General features: G+C 55.3%; 1 protein-coding gene across 4 annotated transcripts in view; it reads left to right on the forward strand.

Annotated features, from left to right (window-relative positions):
• The window catches only part of CELSR1 (cadherin EGF LAG seven-pass G-type receptor 1), a 133,245-nt gene that overhangs the window by 84,958 nt on the left and 22,553 nt on the right, over positions 1-25,734 (forward strand). For all 4 annotated transcript variants that reach the window (XM_033118250.1, XM_033118251.1, XM_033118252.1 and 1 more), the window contains 15 exons: positions 3,065-3,222; positions 4,170-4,333; positions 4,829-4,954; positions 7,187-7,353; positions 12,267-12,452; positions 13,545-13,658; positions 14,520-14,694; positions 15,345-15,486; positions 17,487-17,607; positions 19,223-19,406; positions 19,721-19,822; positions 20,650-20,744; positions 21,194-21,403; positions 22,818-23,001; positions 24,049-24,192. In XM_033118250.1, coding sequence (XP_032974141.1) covers positions 3,065-3,222; positions 4,170-4,333; positions 4,829-4,954; positions 7,187-7,353; positions 12,267-12,452; positions 13,545-13,658; positions 14,520-14,694; positions 15,345-15,486; positions 17,487-17,607; positions 19,223-19,406; positions 19,721-19,822; positions 20,650-20,744; positions 21,194-21,403; positions 22,818-23,001; positions 24,049-24,192 — 2,272 coding nt within the window. The remainder of the gene's footprint in view (positions 1-3,064; positions 3,223-4,169; positions 4,334-4,828; positions 4,955-7,186; positions 7,354-12,266; positions 12,453-13,544; positions 13,659-14,519; positions 14,695-15,344; positions 15,487-17,486; positions 17,608-19,222; positions 19,407-19,720; positions 19,823-20,649; positions 20,745-21,193; positions 21,404-22,817; positions 23,002-24,048; positions 24,193-25,734) is intronic.

Here is a 25,734-nt window from a genome sequence, read left to right on the forward strand (position 1 = left end):
CCCATCCATGCATCTTGATGGCCTGATGGCCTGCAGCATTTTCCTGTGACCCCACGGCCTTTCCCCCGCTTCTGTCATGTCTTCTTGGGGACACCGACCATACAGTGGACAGTGGGCATGTGTGTTAAGCAGACTGGTCAGGAGGTGGGTCGGGGTAACTTGCTGGCCGTCGAGCTGCTGGTTCTGGGGCAACACAAGAAGGGGTGGGACAGCAGGGTGCCCTGGGGGGCGGGGCTCAGGCCCTCAGATGTGTGGCATCTCTGATACGACCCTGCATCTCTACTGCTGGGCCTTTCCATTCTTAATCTGAGAATGCTTGGTTCTGTGGCCAGAAGGGCAGTCAATTTAGCCTGAGTGGCTGGTGAATCTGAGAGGAGGACTCGGGACAAGTTTATGGGACACGGCTCTTCCCCTAAAAGTCATGCAGGCTTACGTACCGCCAGGCTCTGGGGTCTGTCTGAACAGTGGGCCGTCTCAAGTCAGCAAGTGCTGCTCTAAATACACGTGTTGACTTTTTGTGTTCTTTTTGCCTCCAGTTTTTTTCTCACCGTTTTTGCTTGAATCCCGTATCTCTGAGCCAGTTGAGTACAAGCAGCAATTTTACAACAACTGCAATTTTGTAAACAGCAGCTTCGTTTCATTAAAGCTTCCCCGGTATAAATGCTGTTTATGTCCTTTCCCTGGAAGTCTCACACCCATCCCAAAAATGTAAATTATAAGCTGTAAAGAAAATGTGGGGCTCGCACAGCTTGGGGATGGTTCTTTCCCCAGGATTGCACCTAACACTTAAGCACCCCATAATAGGTACTTGTTCATGTTTTCCAAAGTGGGTTGTTGTCACAGGGCGAGAAAACAGGTTATTTTTTATACTCAACTAACTGTTGCTTAACCAAAGGTGAAAGCGTTAAGGATATAGCTTAGCAGACCCTATGATCTCATCAACTGATGTAAAAGAAAATCAAAAACATCATCTGTGAACTAGGAGACTGAGCGTTGTGGTGAAAGCCTCTCTTGGATTTACCTAAGAAGGGTTCACAGGAGGCTGCTGTATCTTGTGTTGATGATACTCTCAAAGTCCCCATAACGCAGAAAGGATGGGTATATTAGATCCTTATCTTGTGACAGAGAAACTGTGGTACAGCCGTGGCCCTTGTCTAGGTCAGATGGTGGGCCAAGGGGGAGCAAAGGCCTTGCGAGGTTGCTGTGTACAGTAGTGCAGGCTGTGCACTGCACAATTCCAGGGAGTACCACCAGGGTGAATGAGGCCCCCTGGAGTCACACACCTCGGCTCCCTGGCTGAGTTCCTGTTACCAGAAGTGCTGTATCCTGCCTTCCAGCCCAGTGTCCTCAGTTGAATGGGTACTTTGTTCTTATTAAAAATGGAAGATTTCTTTTGGAATGAACTGTGTAGTTATTTCCCTGTTAAAAGGCATTGAGGGTGGTATCATTAAATTATCTGTGTTTTTCCAACTATCTATCTCCAACATTATTATAAAGAAGCATAAAGTAGCATCATGTTATAAACTCAAGCGGACCCCAGAGCCGTCATGTGGAGGCGCTGAGCCTGTCATTTGGGGTGATGGGAAGGATGGCACTCTAGCCTCTGCTTCTGCTGGGCCTGGGAGACAATGTTCTGTCTGGAGGGGCGGGGAAGGAGCTGCTGGGTGTCGTGTGCCGATGGTGAGGTCTGGTGGCACTTCACACGTGCCATCTGGGTTAACCTTCAGGCCACCCCATGGGATGCAGGTCTTATCATCCAGGTTGTACAGGTGGGGAGGGAAGTTCCGTTGCTTGGCCCAGCCAGAGCCTGCTCCCTGGCTGCCAGCCACGTTTCCAGAACGCTGACACTCGTCCACATTACATGGCTGGCATGGACAGGTTCCACGTCTCCTGCTGGAAGGAGCTGAGGGCTGTCTGGGTGGACGTGTTCTGTGTCCTCGAGGGGCAGGCCAGGGGACTGGTGGGGGGTGCCGAGGGACAGCGCTCGGTCACTGAATGCAGACAGCAACCTCCTCCAAAAGGGAGTCTGCTACTTCCAGAAGTGAGCAGGTTTCACCCTGAGTTGCTGGTTCCAGGGGATTACTTATAATGAGCCCAGGGTGGGGACATTGTGTGTGTGACCCACGGGGACAGCTGAAGGGGGAGAAGCTCAGGAGAAAGATGGGGCTTGGTCTGGGGGCACAAAGGGTGGTCAACTTCAGGCCAGCAGAGGGTACAGGAGAGTCATTAGGGGCGAGGAAAGGAAGGGGCCCAGGAGTGACTGTCACTGACTGGGGGTTGCCGGACTCCTGGCCTGGCCCGGGAGCAGCAGGCCACCTGGGGGGTGGTCTGTGGGCTGAGAGGCGGTGTCCTGGGGTCTGTGCCCTAGGAGCACAGAGAGGGGTGAGCAGGAACCTAGTCAGCCGCGTGGAGTCACAGGCAGAATTCAGAAGGAGGGATCCCAGGGCTCAGCTGTTGGCTGCTGTACAAAACACCACAAACTGGGGGGACTTAAAGTGACAGAAATTTTTTGTCTCAGTCTGAATGTTGGATGTCCGAGATCGACGTGTCACAGAGCCACGCTGCTTCCAAAGGTTCTCGGGGACGGTCCTTCCTGCCTCCTCCGGCTCCTGGTGGCTGCCGGCGTCCTTGGTGATCCTTGGCTTGTGGCCATGTCACGCTAGTCAGTCCCTGCCTCAGTTGTCATATGACATTCCTGTGTGTCTCAGCCTCCGCATCTGTCTTCTTATAAGGACACCAGTCACATGGCATTAGGGCCCGCCCTACTGTCATATGACATCCTCTTAATGAATTACATTTGGCAGGACCCCTAGTTCGTAATAAGGTCCCATTCCGAGGTTCCAGGGAGGACAGAAATTTGGGGGCTATGCTATTTTCCCAGTACAGCTGGTTTGAGGGACTCATGTAAAATGAGGCTGGGGGCTGGCTCCTTGCCCCTGGTCCACATGCTGCTCTCCCGTGTGCCCCCTCCCTCTGTGGGCGGGGCATGTGCCAGGCTGGTGAGTCTGCCCGGGGCAGTGGTGGGAGAACACGCTGACGTCTCCTGTGCTGTCTCTTCCAACAGCCCAACATTGGCCGCCTGGGCCTGCCCCATGGGCCGTCTGGAGAGAAGGTGGCTGTGGTGACCGTGGACGACTGTGACAGGGCCGTGGCCGTGCGCTTTGGCAGCTTCGTCGGGAACTACAGCTGTGCGGCCCAGGGCACTCAGAGCGGCTCCAAGAAGTGAGCAGCCCGGGAGGAGAGGCCCAGGCTTCCACCCCCTTGGCCACTTCCCCAAAAGGGTCACTCGGGCAGGACCCCAATGCAGAGCACTCTGGGAGCCCCACTCCAGGCTGGAGGCAGATCTCCTCCCCTGGGTGGGGGATCTTCCCTCCAACATATTAGAACTTTCTAGAATAAGTCCCCTTAGCTGCATTTGCCAGAGTAGTGGCCAGACCAGCCCCAGGGTTGTGACGGCCAGATTGTTAACCCGGGAAACCGTCTCCAGCCCTGTGTCCATGGGATCACTGGCTTCGTTCCACCAACCACTGTTCTCTGTGTTCTAGTGTTTAGTCAGTCATCCCCTGCCATTAGGTCAGGGTGGCTGTGTCACCCTGCTGATCCCTGTTTCTTAGGGCTCGTCCTAACTCAGGAACAAGGAAATGCTGACAGATGTCGTGGCCGTTCTCATGTTTCTGTTTGTAATGCCAGCTTCCAAAGCCAGAGCGAAGGTTCTTGTTGGACCCTTTCCTATTGTACTTTGGTGGCATATTTCAGAAGCATTTTGGGGACCATAGTTAGATGAACTTGACCTATCCTGAGCATGTTCTGTGGGTCCAGGACGGTCACATGCCTATTTTGTCTGCGGTGACCACTTTTCAAGGTCATTGGAGGCTGGAGGAAGATAGTACCACTGTTTGGTGCTACACCTCCCATTTGGCGTGGACGGGCCCAGGCGCTGAGCAGGACTCAGCAGGTGATCACTGAAACATCTGTGCACCAAGATGTTATGCAAGTGTGGGGAAACTGAGGCACAGAGAGGCTGGAAGCCAGTGGTGGCCCCAGAAGTAGGATCGGCCCTTTATGCTCTGGCCTGGTGGCAGAGGCCGTGTGATGTCACAGCAGTGTCGGGGCCCCTGTGGCCGTGTCTCACCACGCAGCCATCACCAGTGTCGGCTTTGCCTCCCCAGGTCCCTGGACCTGACAGGCCCTCTGCTCCTGGGGGGCGTCCCCAACCTGCCAGAAGCCTTCCCGGTGCACAACCGGCAGTTTGTAGGCTGCATGCGGAACCTGTCCATCGACGGCAGGAACGTGGACATGGCCAGCTTCATCGCCAACAACGGCACCAGGGCAGGTAGGGCATGACCGCCAGGGCGTCACCAGGCTGTGGCAGCCACGCAGGGCAAGGCCCCTCCACAGCCTGGGGTTGACTTTTTCTAGAATCGAGCCCATGTGTGGCCAGCCGTGGGCCTCCAGGAAGGGAGCTGGAGCCTGGGCTTATGAATGTGCTGCTCTCAGGACCTGGGGTCCTGCAGCATGGGGTGGCAGTGACACTGCTAGGATGGCCTGCCACCGGCCCAAGGGCACTCCATCCGCGCGTGCTGAGCATGTCGCCAGATGACCTGGCCAGCTTGCAGGGTGGCCTAGAGGCGCAGAGGCCCAGTTCCATTTCAGGTCTTAAGCTCTGACAGCTGCTGGAGGGTCCTGGGCCCGCCCGCCTTCCCCTGGCTGTTGCTCACTGGGCTTTGCTTTCCCACGGCAGGTCAGTGGTAGGCAGCAGTGACAGACCCCCGTGTCATGGTCTGCTCGTGTTTCTGCTCCGAGACCACACCATGTGCTCTGTTTCCAGGCTGTGCTGCTCAGAGGAACTTCTGTGACGGGATCTGGTGTCAGAACGGGGGCACCTGCGTGAGCAGGTGGAGCACGTATCTCTGCGAGTGCCCGCTCCGGTTTGGCGGGAAGAACTGCGAACACGGTGAGGATCTGGTGCTGTGGTGGCCGCCCGCCACGGGGAGGGTGCCCAGGGCCACTTGTGTGGGGCTCCACGTCCGGGGCCAGCAGCCTCTGGCAGCACGTACGTCCCCACGCAGGGTCCCCGTGGGGAACAGGCACAGACACAGGGCCTGGGCTGTGAGAGATCGAGGGTGTCTCGTGGGGGCACCATAACAGGTGAAATTGGAGCATAGATCAGGCATTGGGACGGTCCAGGACCCAGGACCTTGTCTGCGCAGGGCCAACATGAGGTCCGGAGGGCGTGAGGGTCAGAAGCCAGGCGGGGTGGGGCTGGGCCTCCTGGTGGCTCAGCCTGCCCTCACGACGAGGCCTGAAAGGACATTTCCCCAGGCCCAGGACCCCCCCATGTCCCCTCTTGCTCTCCCTGAGGGGGTCCCAGAGGGTCCCACCAGCTGTCTGCTTCCTTACTGGATCGTGTTGTGGGCTCAGTGCCTGCCCCCCCCGCCGCCACCCCTGCATCTCATACGCAGTTATAGACACTGGCAGGTTTTAAGCAATTTTCACCATTTAAAAAATCGTAACACTGTCTAAATCTAAGGTAAACCAAAGGGGCAGTTGAGGCCAGAGAAGTTTGAGTGTGCTCCCTGGGCCCACCTTTGGCGATGCCCAGTGCGTATTAGCTCTGAGGAGTCCTGCCCTGGAGCCGCCTGCTGACCCCAAACCCACGGGGATAGGATGGACACCTGCCTCCCTCTGAGCACCAGTGATGTTCCCAGGTGGGGTGCAGCTGGTCTGACAGGCACCGCCTCTCAGGAAGTCAGACGCTCTGCACCTCGGCCGTGGCTGGGGGTCTGTGTGTGTGTTTTGGGGGATGTGGTCAACGGCCTTCCTCAGATTCTCAAAGGCCTCGAGAACCAGATGTGGGTGGGAACCAGAGTGTTCGCAGCTCAGCAGAGTTCACTGCCAGCAGGGGTGAAAGGGGCGGGGCCAGTGGCAGGCCGGCCGGGTCCGGCACCGTCCACCCTGCTAAGGGCTCTTCCTTACCTAGTGGAAGCATGTGACGTGGGATGTGTCACATCCACAACCCTTGTCCTTGTATGTCACAAGGCAGCCGGCACCATTCAAGGCCCGTTGGGTCTGTTTCCCGGCAGCAGGCAGCCCGGGCTCTTTGGGGCCCTGTAGGCCAGCTAGGCCCAGCCCTGTCTGACCAGCATGTGCAGGAAGCTCCAGCCACCGGGAGGACACAGGCCTGGGTGGACACAGCACGGTGACCACCCACGCCCATAGAGTTCCTGTTATGGAGGCCATGAGTCCCGGTTGCGGCAGTGCCAGCGAGAACAGCTGCCAGGGTTTGGGTTCATAAGAGCAGGAAACAGACGCCCAGTGCTCGTGAGGCTGTCGCCCCCAGAGGCAGCCCCGCCACCCCTGACGTGCCCTGTGCTGTTGGTCTCCTCTGGAAGGAAGACCTTGTATGATGACTGTGCTGTCCCTCCTGGAGGAGTCAGGGTGAGATTCCAGCATGGGCCACTGGCTGCCATATGCAGGAATCCTGCGTGGTAAGATCGGTCTGCCATGGCATCGTGCTTGCCTCATGGGCTGTTTGGCATTCACAGTTTTTCTAAGCGAAACAAACTCGATGGGGCTGTTAGTCTCCACATTGTCACCTCCCTGGTCCCCCAAACTTCCCGGGAGTCCTTGGCTGGCCAGTGGCCTTGTCATCTCTGGTGTTGGAAATCCACCCCAGACACCAGCTGACGGTGGGCGTGTCAGGATGCAGGTTGAGGTGTGTGTGTGGGCACTCGTGTGCTGTGTTCACTGCGGCTCGTCCTGTCCCACCAGGAGACGGTCCCCCATCAGCCCCTGCTCCTGCCTCTGGGCTCCCTATCTGGCAGGTGTCGGGGGGACAAGTAGGCTGGGCTCACAGGGCCCCCCGCATTTTGTCGTCTGGGCCCAGGGATCCTGAGCTGCCCCCTCTGCCTCTTGTCCAGCCTGAGAGCCCCTTGCCGTGTCCTGGCCATGGTTAGGAACCCCCAAGCTTTGGCCTTATTCCCCAGAAAGGAGGCACATGTCCTGGGCAGTGGCTCCTGGGTTCAGAGGGTTAAATGCTGTACAAGGGGAAGTCCGAGACCGGCCTTTGCATGAAAGCGATAAAGGTCTGGGATTTCCAACCCTCCTACACACCAGCCCTCAACCCCTCCCCCATCCCCGTGCCTGCCCCCCGTGACTTCAGGCAGTCCCGTGTCTGTGTCCACAGCCATGCCTTATCCCCAGCGCTTCAGCGGAGAGAGCGTCGTGTCCTGGAGTGACCTGGACATCACCATCTCTGTGCCCTGGTACCTGGGGCTCATGTTCCGGACCAGGAAAGAGGACGGCGTGCTGATGGAGGCCACGGCAGGCGTGTCCTCCAGGCTCCATCTCCAGGTGAGTGAGAACCACACCCTCCCCCGGTGCACCTGATGATATAACCAGAGCGCTTGGCAGTGCCGTCTGGAAGCAGGGGCTTCCCAGGGCACACGGAGGCCACCTCGCCACTTCACCATCCCCACACCGGCCTGGTGGGCTCTACAGTGTGAAGAAGAGAGAAAATGTGAGCCTTCAGCATTGTCGTGCCGTTTGTAACAGGGAAAGGTGCGAGGACAGCAGTGTGTGGCTGTGATGCCCCAGGGGTCCACTCTGGCCCTCCCTCTCCTCCTTCATCCCCAGAAGATGGGGTACGTGCAGGGCTGGGTGGACCCAGTAGCTCTTCGCCTCCTGTCTCAGCTGCGGTGTGTTCTAGACAACAGCTCTGGGCCCTGGGCATTCGGGACTAAAGGAGGCAGTGAGCGCCTTCGGGTGGACATGACTGGCCTCCCCCGATTGTTACTTCCAGGCGTCTGCGCTCAGCTACACGTTTCCTGAAAGTAGTCTCAAAACTTGAATCGCCTTACACATGCGTTTTCTTAATCGCTTTGGTCTTTACTGTTTGTTTATTTAAAACATCGGATAAGCAGTGGAGTTCCTGAAAACTTTTAAAAGATTATATTAATGCACTCTGTTCCCTCATTTCTTTGTGTCACAAATAGTTCTCCTGTACCTTCCAGCTCCTAGACATGTCATTTGAGGGAACAGTGATAAAGTACTTTAAGAAGAAAAAGTTACTTTAATGTGTGAAACACGCCCAGGTCTTCTTTCGTGGGCTGCCCTCTGCCTCTACCTGACTGCTGGAGGTGAGAAGGGGTCAGTTCTCGCCCTCACCTGCAGCCTGGGGTCTGAGCTATTTGAGGGTCCAGGAGACGCTGCTGTGCGAGGCGGCCAGGGGAGCCCCGAGTGTGGACGGCAGACTTGCCTGGCCAGGCCCTGGGCTGAGTGCTCGTCTGCCTGCCCTCACATCTCCAGGTGTTTTCTGTCTGCAGTGACAGCTGACAGGACATTCTCGTGTAAACCTGCCACCTCTGACCCCTGTCAGATCAGGGGACCACCCCAGGTGGTACTCCCTCTGGAAAGCCCACTTTATGAAACTCTTAGACCTGATTTGACTCCCTGACCCGGCAGCGGCCTGTGGGAATTATGCCCGAGCAAGGTGTTCCATCTTGATTTGAAGGAATTCCGTAACTGGTTTTTTTTCCTTTCTTCTAGGCTTTCTTTCAAGTATGTATACGTGTATGCACGTGTGTGTGCACATGTGTCTGTGCGCATGTCTGCATGTGTGTGTGAATGTGACGGACCTGCGTGCACACGTCCCAGGGAGCAGTGCCGACCTGCCCACAGGTCACTTGTTACCGCCCACCCGCGTGGGCCCGAGGCCCCCACCTCCCCGGTGCAGTCAGCACGTGGAGTTTCTACCTTGATGCCAGCCTCCTTTTTTGCCTCGGGGCCGGGCTGCATGTGAACACACCACTGTCATCCAGGCCAGCCTGCTCCAGACTCCCACAGTGGGAAGTCTCTCCCAGAGCTGGCCCTGGTCCCCCCTGCTGTAACTTTCACGTCCTCCCTGAGCCGTGCATCCTTTTCTGTTCACTCCCCTGGGCCCTGGGACTTCCTGTTCTGCCCAGTGTGGCTTGGACTTAATTCCCAGCCAGGGCAGGTGTGCTGGGTTTAGAGACAGGCAGAGGTGAGGTGGCCCTTACGGACCATCCACTCCAGTCTCTCATTTGGGGGGGGAGGGGAACTGAGGCCTGGAGACTCTGAGCTCCGGGGCCCATGGTTCACTCTTCGCCCAGGTCCTACAGTATCTGCAGGGCCCCCTTCCGTCGCCCCTGTGCACCATCGGTCTGGAAACACTGCTGTGTCGCAGGGGCAGAGGGAAGGGTGGAGGCCCCACCTGGCGCCCCCTGTGAGCTCCCTGTCGGAGGGTTCTCAGATCAATTAGGACAGGTCCTCAAGGGGTCTGGGGGCCCAGAGTCCCAACAGAAGCCTCCTTCTCTTCATCCATCTGTCCCCTCACCTGCTTGGAGCATTTCCTGCACAGACCCATCAGGTGGGACTGAAGGTGCCGTGTGCATCCAGGATAATTACACCTGTCATCCTTTTTCCCTTATTAACTTGTCATTTCATCAGTTTACCAGGCAGCCCCAGAAGCTAGCTCTGGGCCAAAACTTGGCAAGCACAGTTCTGCCCGGGGATGGTGTTTTTCTCTGTGGTTGTTTCACTGTTGGAACAAATTAAATTGGCTGTTTTCAATTCAGGTGATGAATGGGGGCTTGCAAGTTGTCCTTTGGCAATGGAATCTCTATAGGAAAAAGTGTGTTTCGGCAGGAACAACCCTGAAAGCCACAGACTCCCGTATTGTTTGCGTAGTTACACTATGGGTAGCTAATCCAAACATGAAGGGTTTTTTTCCAGGGACTACGGCCAGCCCCTCACTGCGGAAGACTGGAAGAGTGGTGGCCTTGGGGGGATTCTGCAGACCCCAGTGGCCACCCAGAAGGCCACTCCAGGGCAGGGCCCACAGGCTGGTTGCCTGGCACGACAGGAGCATTCTAGCTTGTTTCCACGTGATGTGTTTGGAAGGCAGGCCTCCTGCAGGCCCCGTGAGTGAGCTCCGTGGGGTGGCGGATTGGTGCTGCTTGGCTTCCACAGGAGGCCAGACAAGCTACATCGTCACCTCACAGCCCAATTTGGGTAATTGCTTCCGGGCGCCCTGAATCCGCCTGCATTGTCAAGCGGGATAACCTGGCTATTGTTGAAAGCCTCTCCTAAACCTGGTGACAGACCTAAGGTGGCAAGCAGTTACTGCCCATGGTCCTGAGATTCATGCTCCACGTATCGCTTTTGTGTGTAGACATATGTCACTTTTATTGTTGGTCTGCCAGGCTTTGGGTTTTGTTAATCAGGACAGGGAAAGAAAGTGGCAACGGAAATTGACTTAAACATCTGTGGAAGGAAAGGAAACAAAATAGAAAAAGGTTAAAACGTATCGTCTTCAGTTAACTATCCACTGAGACTAAAAACCAAAATGCATTCTTCGTTGCATTATCTTTGTGATCAGTTAAAAATATTTATTATTTCCATCATGATTTCATCTTTGGTGCATGGAGGTATTTAAGAAGTGTAGTTCTGAGTTAGCAAACGGGTAGCATTTTATAGTCCATTATTTTGTTATTGTTTCTAGTATAATTGCAGGTCAGAGAACGTATGCTGTAGGATCTCAGACCTTGGAAATGTGTTCAGACTTGCTTTGTAGCCCATCATTTGGTAATTTTTGTGACTGTCCCAGCGATACTTGAAAAGAATGTGTGCTCTGCAGATGTGTTCTGTAGTGTTCTATATATGTTAAGTAGGTGAAGCTTGTTCATTGTGGCATCCAAATCTGTTTCATCATCGGGGTGTTTGTTTGTCTGTTTGTTTTCTCAGTCACCGAGACAGGTGAGTTGAAAGTCTCCAATCCTGATTGTGGATTTATCTCTTCTTTTAGTTCTGTCACTTCTTGCTTTGTAGATTTTGAGGCTATGTTATTCGGTGTGTACAAATGTAGAATTGTTATATCTTCCTGGAAAGTTGTTATTATGATGAAAATCCTCTTCATTTCTAGTAATTGATTTTGCCTTAATCTACTGTCTCATGTTACTGTTGCTGTCATATCACTAGCTTTGTTTTGGTTGGTGTTTACATAATGTATCTTTTTCTATCCTTTTACTTTCAACATTGCTGTATCCTTATATTTGAGGTGTGTCTCTTGTAAGCAGTGAATTAATAGCTTTTTTTATGTACTCCATCTTAATTGAAATTATCTTTAAACATGAGTACTTCAGGTTAGTTACAAGGTTATTTTCTGATCTTTCTCACATGTATGTAAACATGGTAGCTTGAATCTAATCTCGTGAAATGCAACATTTACCTCCGAAACTAAAAGTCTAATATCACCTGAATCTGCTTCCTTTGAAAGTTCTGTGGTTCCTGTTATTATTCTCAAGTCTGTGTCTGATGCTTCTGTTTTCTGGATTCCCAGTGGGTCTGTTTCCACTGTTTCTTGCTTCTCTTGGTTTCCAAGCACATTGTCCCATCTCCTCCGGTGTTTGGTTAGTTTTGATTGAGTGCTGGGCATTGTATTGAAAAAGTACAGAATCTAAAACTAGAATGGTGGTGTCACTGTCCCTTATGTTTGCTCTGACAGGCAGCCCCCACGTTGGGCAGGCTATGAATTCTGGTTTTTGTCCTTCTGGCCCCATGAGCCTAGAAAGCTTTGCTCAGCTTTCAGCTGTAGCTGTGTCCTCCAGAACCAGCTGGCGATCACAGGGGAAGGCAAACACCAAGCTCATTTCTGCCAATCCCTGTTTTCTCCCTGGTTGTGGCTCTATAACTGTGACTTGAGTCTCTCTGATGCCTTCAGACAGGTGTGGTGTATATTTGTCTCATTTTCCTACATATTCTCAGGAGGAGTTTGGTCTAAATCACCCAATCATTTGGGGAAACAAGATCTTGGTATTACGGTGGCTACATTTTCTTAAAACATGAATGTCTTAGGCCAGTTACAATGCTTATTAGTATTATTTTTTGTACATATATTTAAATATGGTGGCCCGAATCTTGTCTCGTAAAGAGTAACATTTGCATCCAAAATAAGAGCCCAATAGTCACCTGAATCTGTGGTTGTCCCCAATACTTAAGTCTAATGGGCGTTATCCTACTTGACCTCTATCAACATTCGGCACTTCTTACCATAGAAAAAGGCGTGTAATTCTGAAGAGTATCACAAGCAACAAGAAATTAAACTTGGCCTAATTTTTAAGTCCATCTTTGATGCAGTGCCCTGTACTGTCTGCTTGCATGACTGTTGCTTAAGTGACTGCGAAGTCTTTTCTATTTTGTCGTCATTGCATCGATTGACTGGTATTACGGCTCTCCCCATCCTACAGATTCTAAACAACTACATCCAGTTTGAGGTGTCCCACGGCCCCTCGGACGTGGCGTCCATGAGGCTGTCCAGGTACCGGGTGGCTGACGGGGAGTGGCACCACCTGTTGATAGAACTGAAGAGCGCCAAGGAGGGCAAAGACATCAAGTACCTGGCGGTCATGACCTTGGACTATGGGTTGGACCAGGTGAGTTCGCATCTGCACCCTCTTTGGAACAGACCGCTTCATGGGGTCTGTAGGAAAACAGAGTGTCCCTTCCATGTGCCAGGACCTGCAAGAGCCCTTGGGGATTAGAGTCACACGTTCTGGGTGCACTGCCCCACCCCTGAGGTCAGGTCTCAATTCCACCTTATGCTGAGGTCACCGGATCTGCACGTCATCCCCATTCCGGATGGTCAGCTCCTAGAATCAGGAACTGGATTTCGCCTCCCTCTATGTCCCATCAAGATGACTTTGGCACCGTCAGCAGTGGTTTCTTGTAGCAAAGCTGTTTTGAATGACAGCTGTGCACTCAGCGTCGTGCCTCTTGGCAAAGAAAGACAATGCAGGGGTCCTTGCCCTCAGGGTGGATGGTGCATGAAAGTGGGTGAGCAGTGAGACCCAGGCACCAGAGGGGGCCATGGGACAGTAGAGAGGTACCTATGCCTGTCCCAGATGGGCAAGTGGTGGCCCAGGCAGGGTGCGCTCAGAGAACGCTTACTGAACCACATGGATTTCCATGGTTTGCAGCCAAGTAACGAGGAGTTTTTTTTATGGGACGCCCACACACTTCAGAGTGATTTTTAAGCACTCTTGGAGTCCAGGCTTGTCTTACACCTAGTTCTGAGAATAAACAGCTGTCATATTCCACGGGCACATCTTCCTAGGCCTGAGGGTCTGGCCAAGACTTTCTTAGATTCCGCTAAGAGCGGACGTGACTTTCCATTTGCTGACGTCTTCCTAGTTTATCGAGCTCTTTCCTGCACAGTGGCTCGTTAATGGTGCTCGTTATGGAGGTGGGAGGGTTGCCCACATACCCCCAGCTGGCCGTCTCCACAGGGCTGAGACGTGGACATGTGTCCTCTGTCCCAGTTCCCACACCCTGTCTTTCACACACACACAGCCGTGTTTTCCACGGGAAGGCGGAGCCTGGCCTCCCCTCTGTTTAAAGGCCCACATATCCTCATGCTCTGGGGAGTTTGCCAAAGCGATTGCGTTTTAGCCTTCCAGCACATTCTTTTCAGCCAGCAGGAAGATGGTGCCAGAATGGTGATGTAGCCTCCCTTCCTCCCTTCACAGGACACAGTGCAGATCGGGAATCAGCTTCCAGGGCTGAAGATGAGAAGCATCGTGGTGGGGGGCGTGTCTGAAGATAAGGTCTCAGTGCGCCGCGGTTTCCGGGGCTGCATGCAGGTATGGCCGAAGGCGTGGGGCCCACCCCCCTGGCTGGCCCAGGGGCCGCCAGCACTGCATGTGGTACCATTGATCAACCTATTAGTTTTTAGGAAACGACTAATTTATCTAAGAGCCAGCCCAGCCTTTACAAAGCCTGGTTCCAACTTGGACCCATCCGCCTCACGTTCCCTGGAGTTCTCCCCCCTCTACAGCCCCCGCCGCCAGGTCACCGTCGGCCACCTGCAGCTCTGCCTTCGTGGCGGGTCCAGAATCCACCCCTGGCTGCTTCCACCAGCCCACAGCTCCTGCCCGTGGTCCCCTGGGCCTCCCACTGCAGGGAAACAAACTCCTTATGTTCCTTCACCTCGCCACCCCCCCATGCCCCGGTGATCTGGCCTGGCGTGTTCTCTGAGCCCCGTCCCCGCCTCTGCCATGCTTTAGCCGCAGGGCTTCCTGCCCTGGAACTTGTCTCGTGTGGCGGTCCCTCTGCCTGGCTGCCCTCGCACAGCCACCCCCTATCCCGTGAGCTGCCTTGCCCACTGTCACCCACGGTCACACCTGCCATGACCCTCATTTATTTTGCCTCATGATACTGACATGGAATTACTGGAACGTGGAAGCATTCTGTCTTTATTTCTGGGAGGCCTGTCTCCCTGCCTGGAGTACAGCTTGGTGGAGGCAGAAGTGACCTCGTTCCTGCCATCACCCCACCTCTCTGCGTCTCTCACCCCACCAGTCCCAGCTCTGTAGAGAAATGAAGGATCACTTTAGAGACAAGGGACCAGACAGAATTTGGGTTCCTTAACCTCTAGTTACCTTTCGGGGTTCCTCCAGCCCCGAGGCCACAGGACCGAGTCCCGCTGCCCTTTCTTAACACAGGGAGTAAGAATGGGGGAGACGTCCACCAACATCGCCATGCTGAACATGGACGACGCCCTCAAGGTCAGGGTGAAGGACGGCTGTGACGTCGGGGACCCGTGTGCCTCCAGCCCCTGCCCTCAGCACAGTCGCTGTCGTGACGCCTGGGACAGCTACGCCTGCATCTGCAACAAAGGTGAGAGCCCCAGCACCCACAGCCCCTTTCCTGATGCCCGTCCATGGATGGCGACGCTTTTAGTGTTCCGAATGCATCAAGCAAAGCTAAAGGGGAGTGTCAGCTTCCCCACCAACTCTCCGTTGGCCCGTGGAGCCCTGAGCTTTGGTTTCTAACTAAGGAGCAAGGCTTCTCTTCTTAAAATGCTTTCCCGTGTCGTTTCTCCGCTCGGGGCAAAAGAGATCCTCCAGGCTTCATCCTCAGGACTCATGATGAGATGAGGGAAATAATTAGGGAAAAGGACACATTTTTTAAAAGTATGCAGTCAGTATTTGCCTCTGAATTTTGAGGTGCTGCGGTCCCGCTCAGCTGATACCCATCCGCTGTGTGTCGTGTGGTGGCCACGGCTCGTGCCCTCCCGTGTCGTGGGGCCTGGGAGGCCGTCGTCTCTGCCTTTCCAAGTCTCACCCACTGAATGGTTGTGTTTCCCATGGCTGCGAGTGCCCCTGGGCATTCCTCTGCGGAAGAGTCTGGAAAGTCGAATCTGGAAAGTCAAGTCTTGGGGAAGACAGAGGGCTGAGATGTCTTAACGTAGAGGGTTTGGCTCTGGAAGGTGACGTGCAGTGCCAGAGGTGGGTTCTTGCGGGGCTAATGCTGGCCTGTCTCCCCAGGGTACTTTGGAAAGAAGTGTGTGGACGTGTGTCACCTGAACCCCTGCGAGCACGTGGCGGCTTGCGTGCGCAGCTCCAGCGCCCCACAGGGCTACGTGTGTGAGTGCGGGTCCAGCCACTACGGGCAGTACTGTGAGAACAGGTAAGAGGACGCCCCTCAATCCACACCGTCACTTCTTCTCTCGGTTATTTCACCCAAAAATATATCTACTTCTGGGTTAAGGACCTATTTAGTTTATTTTTTTTCAAATTTGGCATGAAATAAATGAGAATCAAGTTGAGCGTTTCACACTGACCCCGTCTAGGCACATTTCCACTCCAGAAACATACGACGACGTTGTCTCTCTACTTTGTGCAAAGCCCTCTGTACACAGAGCAGGCAGATACTCAGCTGCTGGAAGTTGAGTGTAACTACAGGAGACACTTTATCCTTTGAGTTGTGCTTGACATACACGTAAGTCCTGGTGCCCAGAGCCCAGGTGTGTAGTCGTCGCAGGTAAATCCCTTTCTTCCACAAGGGGCACTTTGGAGGTCACGGCTGGTGGTCCTTCGCCAGTGCCGGCCGGCCACCCCGATGCAGGAGCTGTGTAGATGCCAGCCTGCTGCACCTGGCAGGGCCTCCTCGCTCTGCTCTTTGTCATTCGGGGACCCCACCTGTGAACAAGATGCAGCCGTGCCCTTGGGCTCGTGATCTCATGGAAAGATGGGCACCACTGGCTGCTGGGTGACAATCGAATAGGAGGCGGGGGAGGCCCCAGGCCAGGGCGTTTCAGGGACAAACCAGGGGCAGAGCTGGGGAACAGTGAAGGGCCAGGCCAGCCTGAAGCGCTCAGAGGGTGAGACCTGGAGGCCCACGATTCCGGGCATATCCTGTGCTAGGGAGGCAGGCCGGCCTAAAAGGGGGCCTGCCCTGTAAGCAGGAACAGATCGCGGCTTTTCAGGGGCCCTGGGGCAGAAAAGTGGCAGGATCAGGTCTGGGTCTCAGAGGCCCCTGCTCCTTTGTGGAACACGGTCGGAGCAGGCGGAAGCTGGAGGCAGGGGGACCAGCTCAGAGGTGGTGCAGTGTCCCAGAGGTCTGGCATTGCAGGCAGTCAGAGCTCAGGAAGTGGGGAGGAGAAGGGGTTCACGAAGGCTCTGGGTCCCCACCCTGTAAATGCAGATCCATATACACCAGACTGGAGGCCTCCACCCAGGAACCCTGCCCTGGTCGTTTTCATGGCCTTGATGTGAACACAATCGATAATCAATAATTGCTTGTGAGGTGAGCGAGAGGGTAAGAGAGGTTGGCGGGGGCCAGGTGGAGTGCCATTAGCCAGGATAGGAGGCACAGTCTCATTTTGAGGAGCCTGAGGGATACCTGGGGGAGCGTCCTGCAGGCAGGTGTGTCTGCAGGTGGCACTCCGGTGAGCCGTCAGGTCGGGCAGAGGTAGGATGGCCTGGCCTCATCATCATCCGTGCTGCTCATCTCGGGGTCTGCCGGGCTCTGCCAGGGCTGACTCACGTGGTAGGACTGGGTGGGTCTGGTGATTCTTATCCCACCAGGTCCAGCCCGTGACTGCCTGGGGTTGACTAAGGCACATGCCACATCCACGGAAAGGCTATTCTGAGCATCTGTGGGATGTGGCCAGCATTTGACCTTGGGGACCTGGGACACCATGGAGGCTGCAGAAGCCCTTGTTCAGCATCCTCGAGCTGGCAGATGCCCCAGATCCCGGGGTAGCTTGCCCAGGGCAGCTGGGCTCAGTCTGCTGTGTGGGGCAGGGGGGACGTGAAAGGCCAGCCAGTGGGGTCAATTGTCGCAGTGTGGGTGCTGGGGCACAGTGAACGTGGTGATGTCATGCAAACCAAAGCCTGGTTGGGGTAGTCACCTGTTCCTTCTAGGTAGAAGAAATAAGTGGGCAAACAAATTATTTAAAAATAACAGTTCTGTAGGTAGAACCCTTCCAGACGTGGGTCCCGCAAGGCTGAAATTCTTAAGAGTTCTGGGGGTGGAGGCAAGCAGGGGAAACTGAGGCCTCTCACGGTGGGGGAAGGTGCCCAGAACCGGGCCAGCCAAGGCTGCAGGCCTCCAGCAGGCTTCCTTTCATTCTGAGGAGGACGGTTAGGCAACAGCTTCCACCTGCCATTTTATCTTCTCAACAGGATTGACCTTCCGTGCCCCAAAGGCTGGTGGGGAAACCCTGTGTGTGGACCCTGCCACTGTGCTGTTGGCAAAGGTTTCGATCCCGACTGCAACAAGACCAACGGGCAGTGCCAGTGCAAGGTGAGGCCTGGCCCGCAGACGGACAGTGGGCATGCGTCCCCCTCCCCCACCTCGGGTGCCGAGCCCAGGGAGCCGGCCATGCGTGCAGGCGCACGCGCGCACACACACGTACCTGGACACACACACATCCTGAGCCCAGGGAAATCACAGTGCACACACATACTTACATGCTGATGTGGTTTTCGATTGCTCGCTGCCCACCACGGTGCTATGAGTACACCGGGGGGGTTTTCCTGTGGAAGCTGGTTGGGACCGTGGGAACTAGAGTCCTCAGCCGCCCACCCCGTTCGTAACGGGAAACAGCGTTTCTGGGAGGTTGGCTCATTTTCCGCAGCAGCCACGATTCTCCTAGTGGGCCGTTTTCCTGGTCTTTTATCAAACCAGCCCTCAGTGATGGCCCAGGTTGTTAAAGAGCCTTGTCCACACCCCACCTCGGGTGTCTGCCATTCGTGTGCGTGGCACGGAGCTCACCTGCTCGTGTCTCTGAACCTGCTGGAGTGTTCTCAGCCCAAATGATACGAAGCCCCGTCCCCCTCGGTTCCTGGAAGGCACCGCACACCCCAAGTCCTGTTGACAACTGCTGTTGAGCTGCTGGTAACTGGAAACCCGAAGGAAAGGTCTGCTGGTGACAGTAGCCGCTTGCCAAGGGACATGTGCTGCCCCAGGACAGGAAACTGCCATCGCGGGGCACACGCTGACATTCCCCGGGGATCTGTTTAACATCTGTAATGTCCCTCGTGCTCCACAGTGCTTCCAAAACGTGACTTGTCTCCTGAAGCACTTAAATGAAAACTCACAATGGCCATAGGGGACCAGGACTCGGCAAGGCACGTGGAGGAGGTAGCAGTTGTGGCATCAGTGGGTAGCAGGGCAGGAGGACAGCGGGGAGGGTATTTGGGGAAAATGTGCCTAGAATTTTTTTTCTCATAAAAATAATTATAGAAAATGCAGGAAGAAATTTAAAAGGTGACACTGAGCCCATCTCCCTCCCAGATGACTGCTACCGTTTTAGTACCTCCTCCCAGGTACTAATACACACACAGTTGGAAACCCCTGTGCAGATGTGTGGACAATGCCGTGTCTGCCTGACGTGGAAGCCTGGACACTGGCCACAAGTGTGCCCGAGTCATAGCCTGAACCAGTTTTCAGTGGGGGGCGGGGCGCTTGAGTGACCTGGCGACCGTCGAGTGGCCAGTGAACTGCTAAGCTGGACATAAACTGCGGACTTTCCAAATCTGAATCCCATGCTCTTGACATTCACCCTGATCTGCCCATCAGCAGATGTTCAGGCAGCCTCTAATTTCTCACGATTTTCCCCAAAATAATTTTTTTGCAAGGGCCATCCTCATACCTATGTGTCCATTTGAATCCCTGGTCCTTTGTGGGACAAACATGCAAGTGGCCGTGATAAGTATTTGCTAAGAAATGAGAGAGGAGGTGCTTTCCTGGAGCACGTACCGATCCTGTCTGGCATGGCTTGGGGCACGTGGGTGGAGGCTGGCACAGAGAGGCCCAGAGGCCGGGCTGGAACCCTGACGCTGCTCAGGAAGCATCTTCCAGAAGTACGGTCTCCGCAGGCATCTGAAGTTGCGTGTGCTGCTTCTGGCATTTGCAGGAGAATCACTACAGGCCCCCAGACCAGGACACCTGTCTGCCGTGTGACTGCTTCCCATACGGCTCCCACAGCCGGGCCTGTGACATGGACACCGGGCAGTGCGCCTGCAAGCCCGGCGTCATCGGCCGCCAGTGCAACCGCTGCGACAACCCTTTTGCCGAGGTCACCACACTTGGCTGTGAAGGTTTGTGTCGCTCCTTGACCCTTTTCAGGCCACATCATGGGGCCAGGGGCTGTGGATACATGTGTATGTCTGCATGTGCACAGCACACGGGGGTTTGGAGAACACTTAGCTGCCTCGTGGTCTCACTATGTCCATTTGGTCCTGTGTGGACCTGGCCCTGCACGACCATGTCATTAGAGTCTGGGTCACCCCCAGCCAATCTAAGACTGGGGGGAAGACGCGAGGGCCTCCTTCAGGGAGGAGCGTGCAGAGAACGCTGCAAATTTTGGGCATGGCCATGCCTGGCTGAGGGCCTTCTTTCCTCTGTACCCCAGTGATCTACAGCGGATGTCCCAGAGCGTTTGAGGCCGGCATCTGGTGGCCGCAGACCAAGTTCGGGCAGCCGGCAGCGGTGCCATGCCCCAAAGGATCCGTGGGTAAGTGGCCTGTGGCGTCCATTCCCAGCAGAAAATGGACAGAGGCATACAGCTTGCAGGAGAGCCGGCCAAGGCAGCAGAACTCACAGATGGTCCATGCTGAAGAAAACTTTTTCCTTGGTGCCGTGATTCCCCAAAAATAAGACCTAGCCGGACAATAAGCTCTAATGTGTCTCTTGGAGCAAAAATTAATATAAGACTCGGTCTTATATTAAAATAAGACCGGGTCTTATATTAAATTATATTAGACCCGGTCTTATAGTCAAATAATTTTTGCTCCAAAAAGATGCATTATTGCTGATTGTCTGGCTCGGTCTTATTTTAGAGGAAACACGGTAGTAGACAAAACCTGGAAAGGGATAATGAAAGCACACAGAGCACAGTGGCCAGGGGACTGGACAAACTGCTTTGCCACTCAGTGTGGGGTTCACTGTAAAGTGGGGGTGCAGCTGCATCCCCCCATGAGGGTGTTGGGGATCCCGTGAGACAACACTGAGAATGCACACAGCCTCCGCGGCGCCGGGGCAGGCATGCGACGCGCGTGGGTTCTGTCAGTGCTTGGCAAACGATTGAGCTGGTTTCTTTTTTCACGGACTTGCTCAGATGTTCACTCATCATTGCTGGGCTCAGGCCAACTGTTAGGCAGCTTCAGCCATGGCCCCAGGCGTGAGACAGGAGTGCTCGTGCTGGCTTCGTGGCTGTGGCACCTGCGTGGCCCTGGGCCAGCGAGGGGCGGGCATCACACTGGGTTTGCATTCGTCCAGACAAACTGATGTGAATGAACAGTTGGAATTTCAGGTTTCCTGAGTCTGTTCTCTGTTCCCCAGGAAATGCAGTGCGACACTGCAGTGGGGAGAAGGGCTGGCTGCCCCCTGAGCTTTTCAACTGCACCACCGTCTCCTTCGTGCAGCTCAAAGCCATGGTAGGGACAGGCGTGCAGACGGGGTTGCCGGGCGGGGGTGGGCGACGAGGCAGCAGCCGCCGTGCTGCTCAGAGGCCAGCGTGGCTCAGGACTGTCTGTTCTGGGCTCCTGAGGCAGAGCCCGTCTCCTCTTTCCCCTTCAGGACCCAGCTCTGCGTCTGGTTCTGCAAACTCCAAGTCCCCAGGCTCACGTCCCCTGTCCTCTCATCTCGCCCTCATACGCTCTCACTTTTTCTGCTTGGTGTATTTTCCAAGCACTTTTTGGCCTCACAAACCATCTGTCCTTTTTCATGCACAGTTATCAGCGAGAGCTCATTTTTGGATTTTTGGAAATCTTCAGTTCTTTCCTGACAAGGCGATTTCCACCGGAAAGGGGTGAATTTCTAAACAGGAAGGACCCTAAGCGACCACGATAGGTTTGCAGACATCACGTTTGTTCCTTCGTTCCAGAACGAGAAGCTGAGCCGTAACGAGACACAGATGGATGGGGACGGGTCGCTGCGGCTGGCCAAAGCGCTGCGGAATGCCACGCAGCACACGGACGCACCTTTCGGCAACGATGTGCGCACGGCCTACCAGCTGCTGGCCCGCATCCTGCAGCACGAGAGCAGCCAGCAGGGCTTTGAGCTGGCGGCCACGCGGGATGCTGACTTCCACGAGGTAGGATCGCCCCTCGGGGAGCCCGGCCCATCCGGAGACGACCTGTGAGCTCAGGTGTCCTGCAGGGACTCGGGGGACAGCTGGAGTCCTCACCCTGCTGTGAAAGATCGTCAAACCCAGGGTCGTCCCGGCAAAAGTTCACTTTTCAGATGTGAGCCCTGCCCAGTGCGGTGGCCGGCGAAACTGATTACAAGTGTTAGGATCGCTGGGGGAAGGGCAGGAGTGGGTCACAGTCGTCGTGATGATAATAGTGATGGCCGCTAGCAACTGACCAGTTAGTACAGGCCAGATGGTGGACAGTGTGTGGTTTACACGAATTCGCTTACTTATGTCACACACGCACCCTGCCACACCTATTGCTCCGTTTTACAGATAAGGAAACTGAGTCACAGAGCGCCAAGGGCACACAGTTTGTGAGGGGTGGGGCTCTGGAGTCTCTGCTCCCACCCACACACCCCAAGGTCCAGCTGTGAAAGGCCATGACCGCCCCTACACAGACCCTCCTGGTTTACGTTTGGTTAATTGGCCCCTAGAAAACATCTGTTTAAAACAACTGTGAGGAGACTCATTCCTCCTGACATCCCTCCAGGCTCCTTTTGGAGGGGGCTCAGTGTCGTCTCGCTTTCTCCTCCTCTCTGTGCATCCCTGTCCACACAGAGCCTTTGGGGGGGCCTCCCTGTCCACACAGAGCCTTTGGGAGGGCTCCCTGTCCATACAGAGCTCTGTAGGGACCTCCTCTTTCATGCATAGCCCCTGGGGGACCTCTCCATCCAAGCAGAGCCCTTGGGGGACCTCCCTGTCCATGCATATCTCCCAGGGAGACCTCCCCATCCATGCAAAGCCGCAGGGCCTAAGCAGAGAGGGTCCCCTCACTTGCATTTCAATCCAGGCCTGAGAGTTTGGGCTGATAAAGTTTGTTCCCACTTCTGATTCTTTGCAAACAGACGCTTCCTGTCCAGGCTTCTGTCTTGGGCTGGGGCTCCTGAGCCCATGGACAGCCGCGTGTCTGCCTCATGTTTTACGCTGCCCCCTCCCCCCTTCACATAAACTTGGAGTGTCCAGGGGGGGACCGTCACCCGCAGTGACCTTCCGTGTCACCTCAGCTGGCTCACTGTGCGCTCAGCAGCTGTGGCGGCAGTTCCCACCACCTGGTTTACCGGGTGGGGTTGGGCTTCTGATGTAACCAGGGTGTCTCCCCTTTGTGTCTCGGGGTGCACATGCGAAACCCCCCGCAGGGCTTGTGCCTGACACACTGTGTCCTGCCTTTGAGATGAAAACACCGTGTCTCCTCCCTGCTCAGTCCTGGCCCAGCCTGGTCTTCCTGAACCTGGGGAGCCCCCACCGTGGCCGCCAGGCCTCTGGGCTGGCTGTACGCATGAGCTGAGTGCCGTCTGTCTGTCATCTGTCCGCGCAGGACGTCGTCCGCACGGGCAGCGCCCTCCTGGCCCCGGGCACCAGGGCCGCGTGGGAGCAGATCCAGCGGAGCGAGGGGGGCGTGGCGCAGCTGCTGAGGCGCTTCGAGGCCTATTTCAGCAACGTGGCGCGCAACCTGCGGAGGACCTACCTGAAGCCTTTTGTCATCGTCACCGCCAACATGAGTAAGGGCCACGCGCCACGTGGGGGAGGGGTGCGCTCCGCGGGCAGAACCCCCGCTCGGTCAGGGTGCGCGGCCCCAGCGCGGCCATCTCTTAGGGAAGGGTCAACAGCTCTGGCCTTGGTGCCCTTGTCTGTAAAATGGGGAGACAGGACCCTCCTTGTCCAGCCTGTCCAAAGATGGTCCACAGACACACATATCACTCCCGGGCCCAGGAAATCAGGGACAGGCCTGAGCAGAGATGACGAGATGATGGCAGGTCTGTGGTGGCCTGCAGGCCTTTCAGAACTCGGGTGGAGACGGTCTGGGGAAGTGGGCATGGGGGTCTGGCCTCAGGTCCAGCCCTCTACACTCACTCAGAGAGGCACAGGCCCATGGAGGGATGCGGGACAGAGCAGCCGGGCCCCGGGGCGGTGGGGGAATGCCCGCCCTGCTTGGGCAGGGACAGAGCTGTCAACAGAACAAATGCCTTTTTAGCCAAATCCTCCCAGTACCCAGGACACGCTGCTCTGGGGTCACGGCAGGAAGAGGCACCCCCAGCTGGCCCAGACAGAGCTGGCAGAGCCCCTGGGGGGCCCATCCTACGGGGTGGTGGTGCTCCCCCTTTTCTCCTGCAAGTGTTTATTAAGCCCTGTGGGGTGGCAGTTGTGCAAAACCAAGGGATTGTCCCTTCCCAGGAGGTGGCCCTTGGTTTATCTAATTATCTACCCCAGGATGGGCCTGGGCTTTTAACCTGGAAGTGGCGTCCCTACCAGGGAGGGGGCTGGGGGTGCACACTGCTCACTTGTCACGCCGTCGCCGTGCTTGTCTATGGAGCTGCCCCATCGGAGACCCGAGCCTGGTGGCTCTCGGGTGCCATGCTCAGCAGCTGAACTTGCCGCATGTGTCCCCCACCCCTTCCCACTTGGGAATCCTGCTGCGTAATCTCTGCAGGTTTAAAGAACAGAAAGGTAGATTCTGGTTTCAGGATTCTGGGTCCAGGACAGCAGGCCCGCTCAGCTCCGTGGGAGAGGCTGTGAGCCGTGTGTGACAGAAACCGCTCTACCCACAGTCCTTGCTGTTGACGTCTTTGACAAGTTTAACTTCACGGGAGCCTGGGTGCCGCGGTTTGAGGACATTCGTGACGACTTCCCGAAAGAGTTGGCGTCCTCCGTCTTCTTCTCGGCTGACTTCTTCAAACCACCTGAAAGAAGAGGTAAAAAGCCTCTTACAAACCAGGGCTGCCCTTGGGGACTCCTGCCACTCGAGGGGGGAAGGGGGGCTCTGGAGGGTCCTGGGAGAATAAGAAAACCAGTCCTCACAACAGAGCGCGTCCTGAGGGCGCACGTTGTGGGCCTCCCTGAAATGGGGACGAGGGCGGCGGGGGGCGTTTACTGGCATCAGACCCGAGTGGAAATGGTGGGTCGTGTCTTACCAATATTTAGCTAATTTGTAATGTCTAAACAAAAGAGCGAGCACTTAAATTGTGCATGAGCTCTGCAATGAAAAGCTGCTAATATGTGCAGTTAAAATTTTAGTATCCACCACCCCACCCTCCACCCCCCAAAAAAAATCAAACCAGAAGCTTTCTGTGTGCACTTCTTCAGTCCTGGTTAGGATGATAACACCAAATGGCCTAAACATTTTGAATTTTTTTAAAAGCATTTTTCACAGATCCCCTCCAACTATTGAAAATGTCTCAAAACAAAGTGGACTTGAAAATATAAATTCTGTAATGAACAGTTTAAAATTGGGAATGTTTTTAGTATAGCAGGTTTGTCAGTTGTGTGGTTATTATTCAGGCATCTCAAAAACTTTTAAAGAGGGTTTTACTCTGATGGTGCATCAAGCTTTCCTCCATCTTTCAAACTGGGTTCAATTTGGGATCGACAAGGGTTCTCGTCATTCAACACAGTTCCCGTCTGTCCTCAGGGGCAGTACTTGCATAGTTATCCACGTATCGCTGTGTGTTGACCTAAAAGCAGCTCTTTCTCTGACATCGTCAGTGTTCCTGCTTCTGAACTGACCATAGGGTCATCCTCTCTCTTGGGCCTATGGCATCAGGAGTGGGCATGCAGGAGCCTCGTTTGCTCTAGGAAACCCCGTGAAGGAGCTCACAGCACCTGCTCCCTGCCGTCCTGGGACAGCTGCCGGCTGATGCCAGGTCCCCTGAGCCCTGGCCACGGCACCACAGTCAGCACTTACTTAACCCACTGAAATGCCAGTCAGCGCAGCCACCACATACGAACCCCACTGATTCATCCCCTGATGAGAAGATGCGGCCCCCAAGTCCCCCAAATGCCTGACTCGCCCCGTGGCAGGGAAGCAGACAGGCACTCCATACATGTGGGTAAGGCTGTGTGGATGAACTTGCAGGAGGTAGAGGGGGTGCAGCCCAGCCCCCATGCCCCTCGGTGTCCCACAGTGGCTTAGGTGTCCCTTCTTGGACGACCTGCTCCCCCCACCACCTAAGGACTTGGCACCAAAGCCCGGCCTCTGCCCAATTTTCACCCGCCCCCTTGGGCATCGCCAGGCTTCTACCTGGGCACCTTCTACCCTCAGCCACTGACATTTTGAGCTTGGCCCAAATCCCTTCTTTGCCCTGACTGTCTCCTAGGTGGGCTCTCGGCCCAGCCCAGACCTTGCCCCCACCACATCCTGGCACACCCTTGACCCACACAGTGGAGGGGAATGCTGCCTATTCTACTGGGGTGAGGTACCCCGGATGCCCCGCCCACGGGGAGCCAGTCGGGGCGTG

Source organism: Rhinolophus ferrumequinum, chromosome 10 (assembly GCF_004115265.2).
Source record: "Rhinolophus ferrumequinum isolate MPI-CBG mRhiFer1 chromosome 10, mRhiFer1_v1.p, whole genome shotgun sequence".
In the NCBI taxonomy this organism is placed as follows: Eukaryota; Metazoa; Chordata; class Mammalia; order Chiroptera; family Rhinolophidae; genus Rhinolophus; species Rhinolophus ferrumequinum.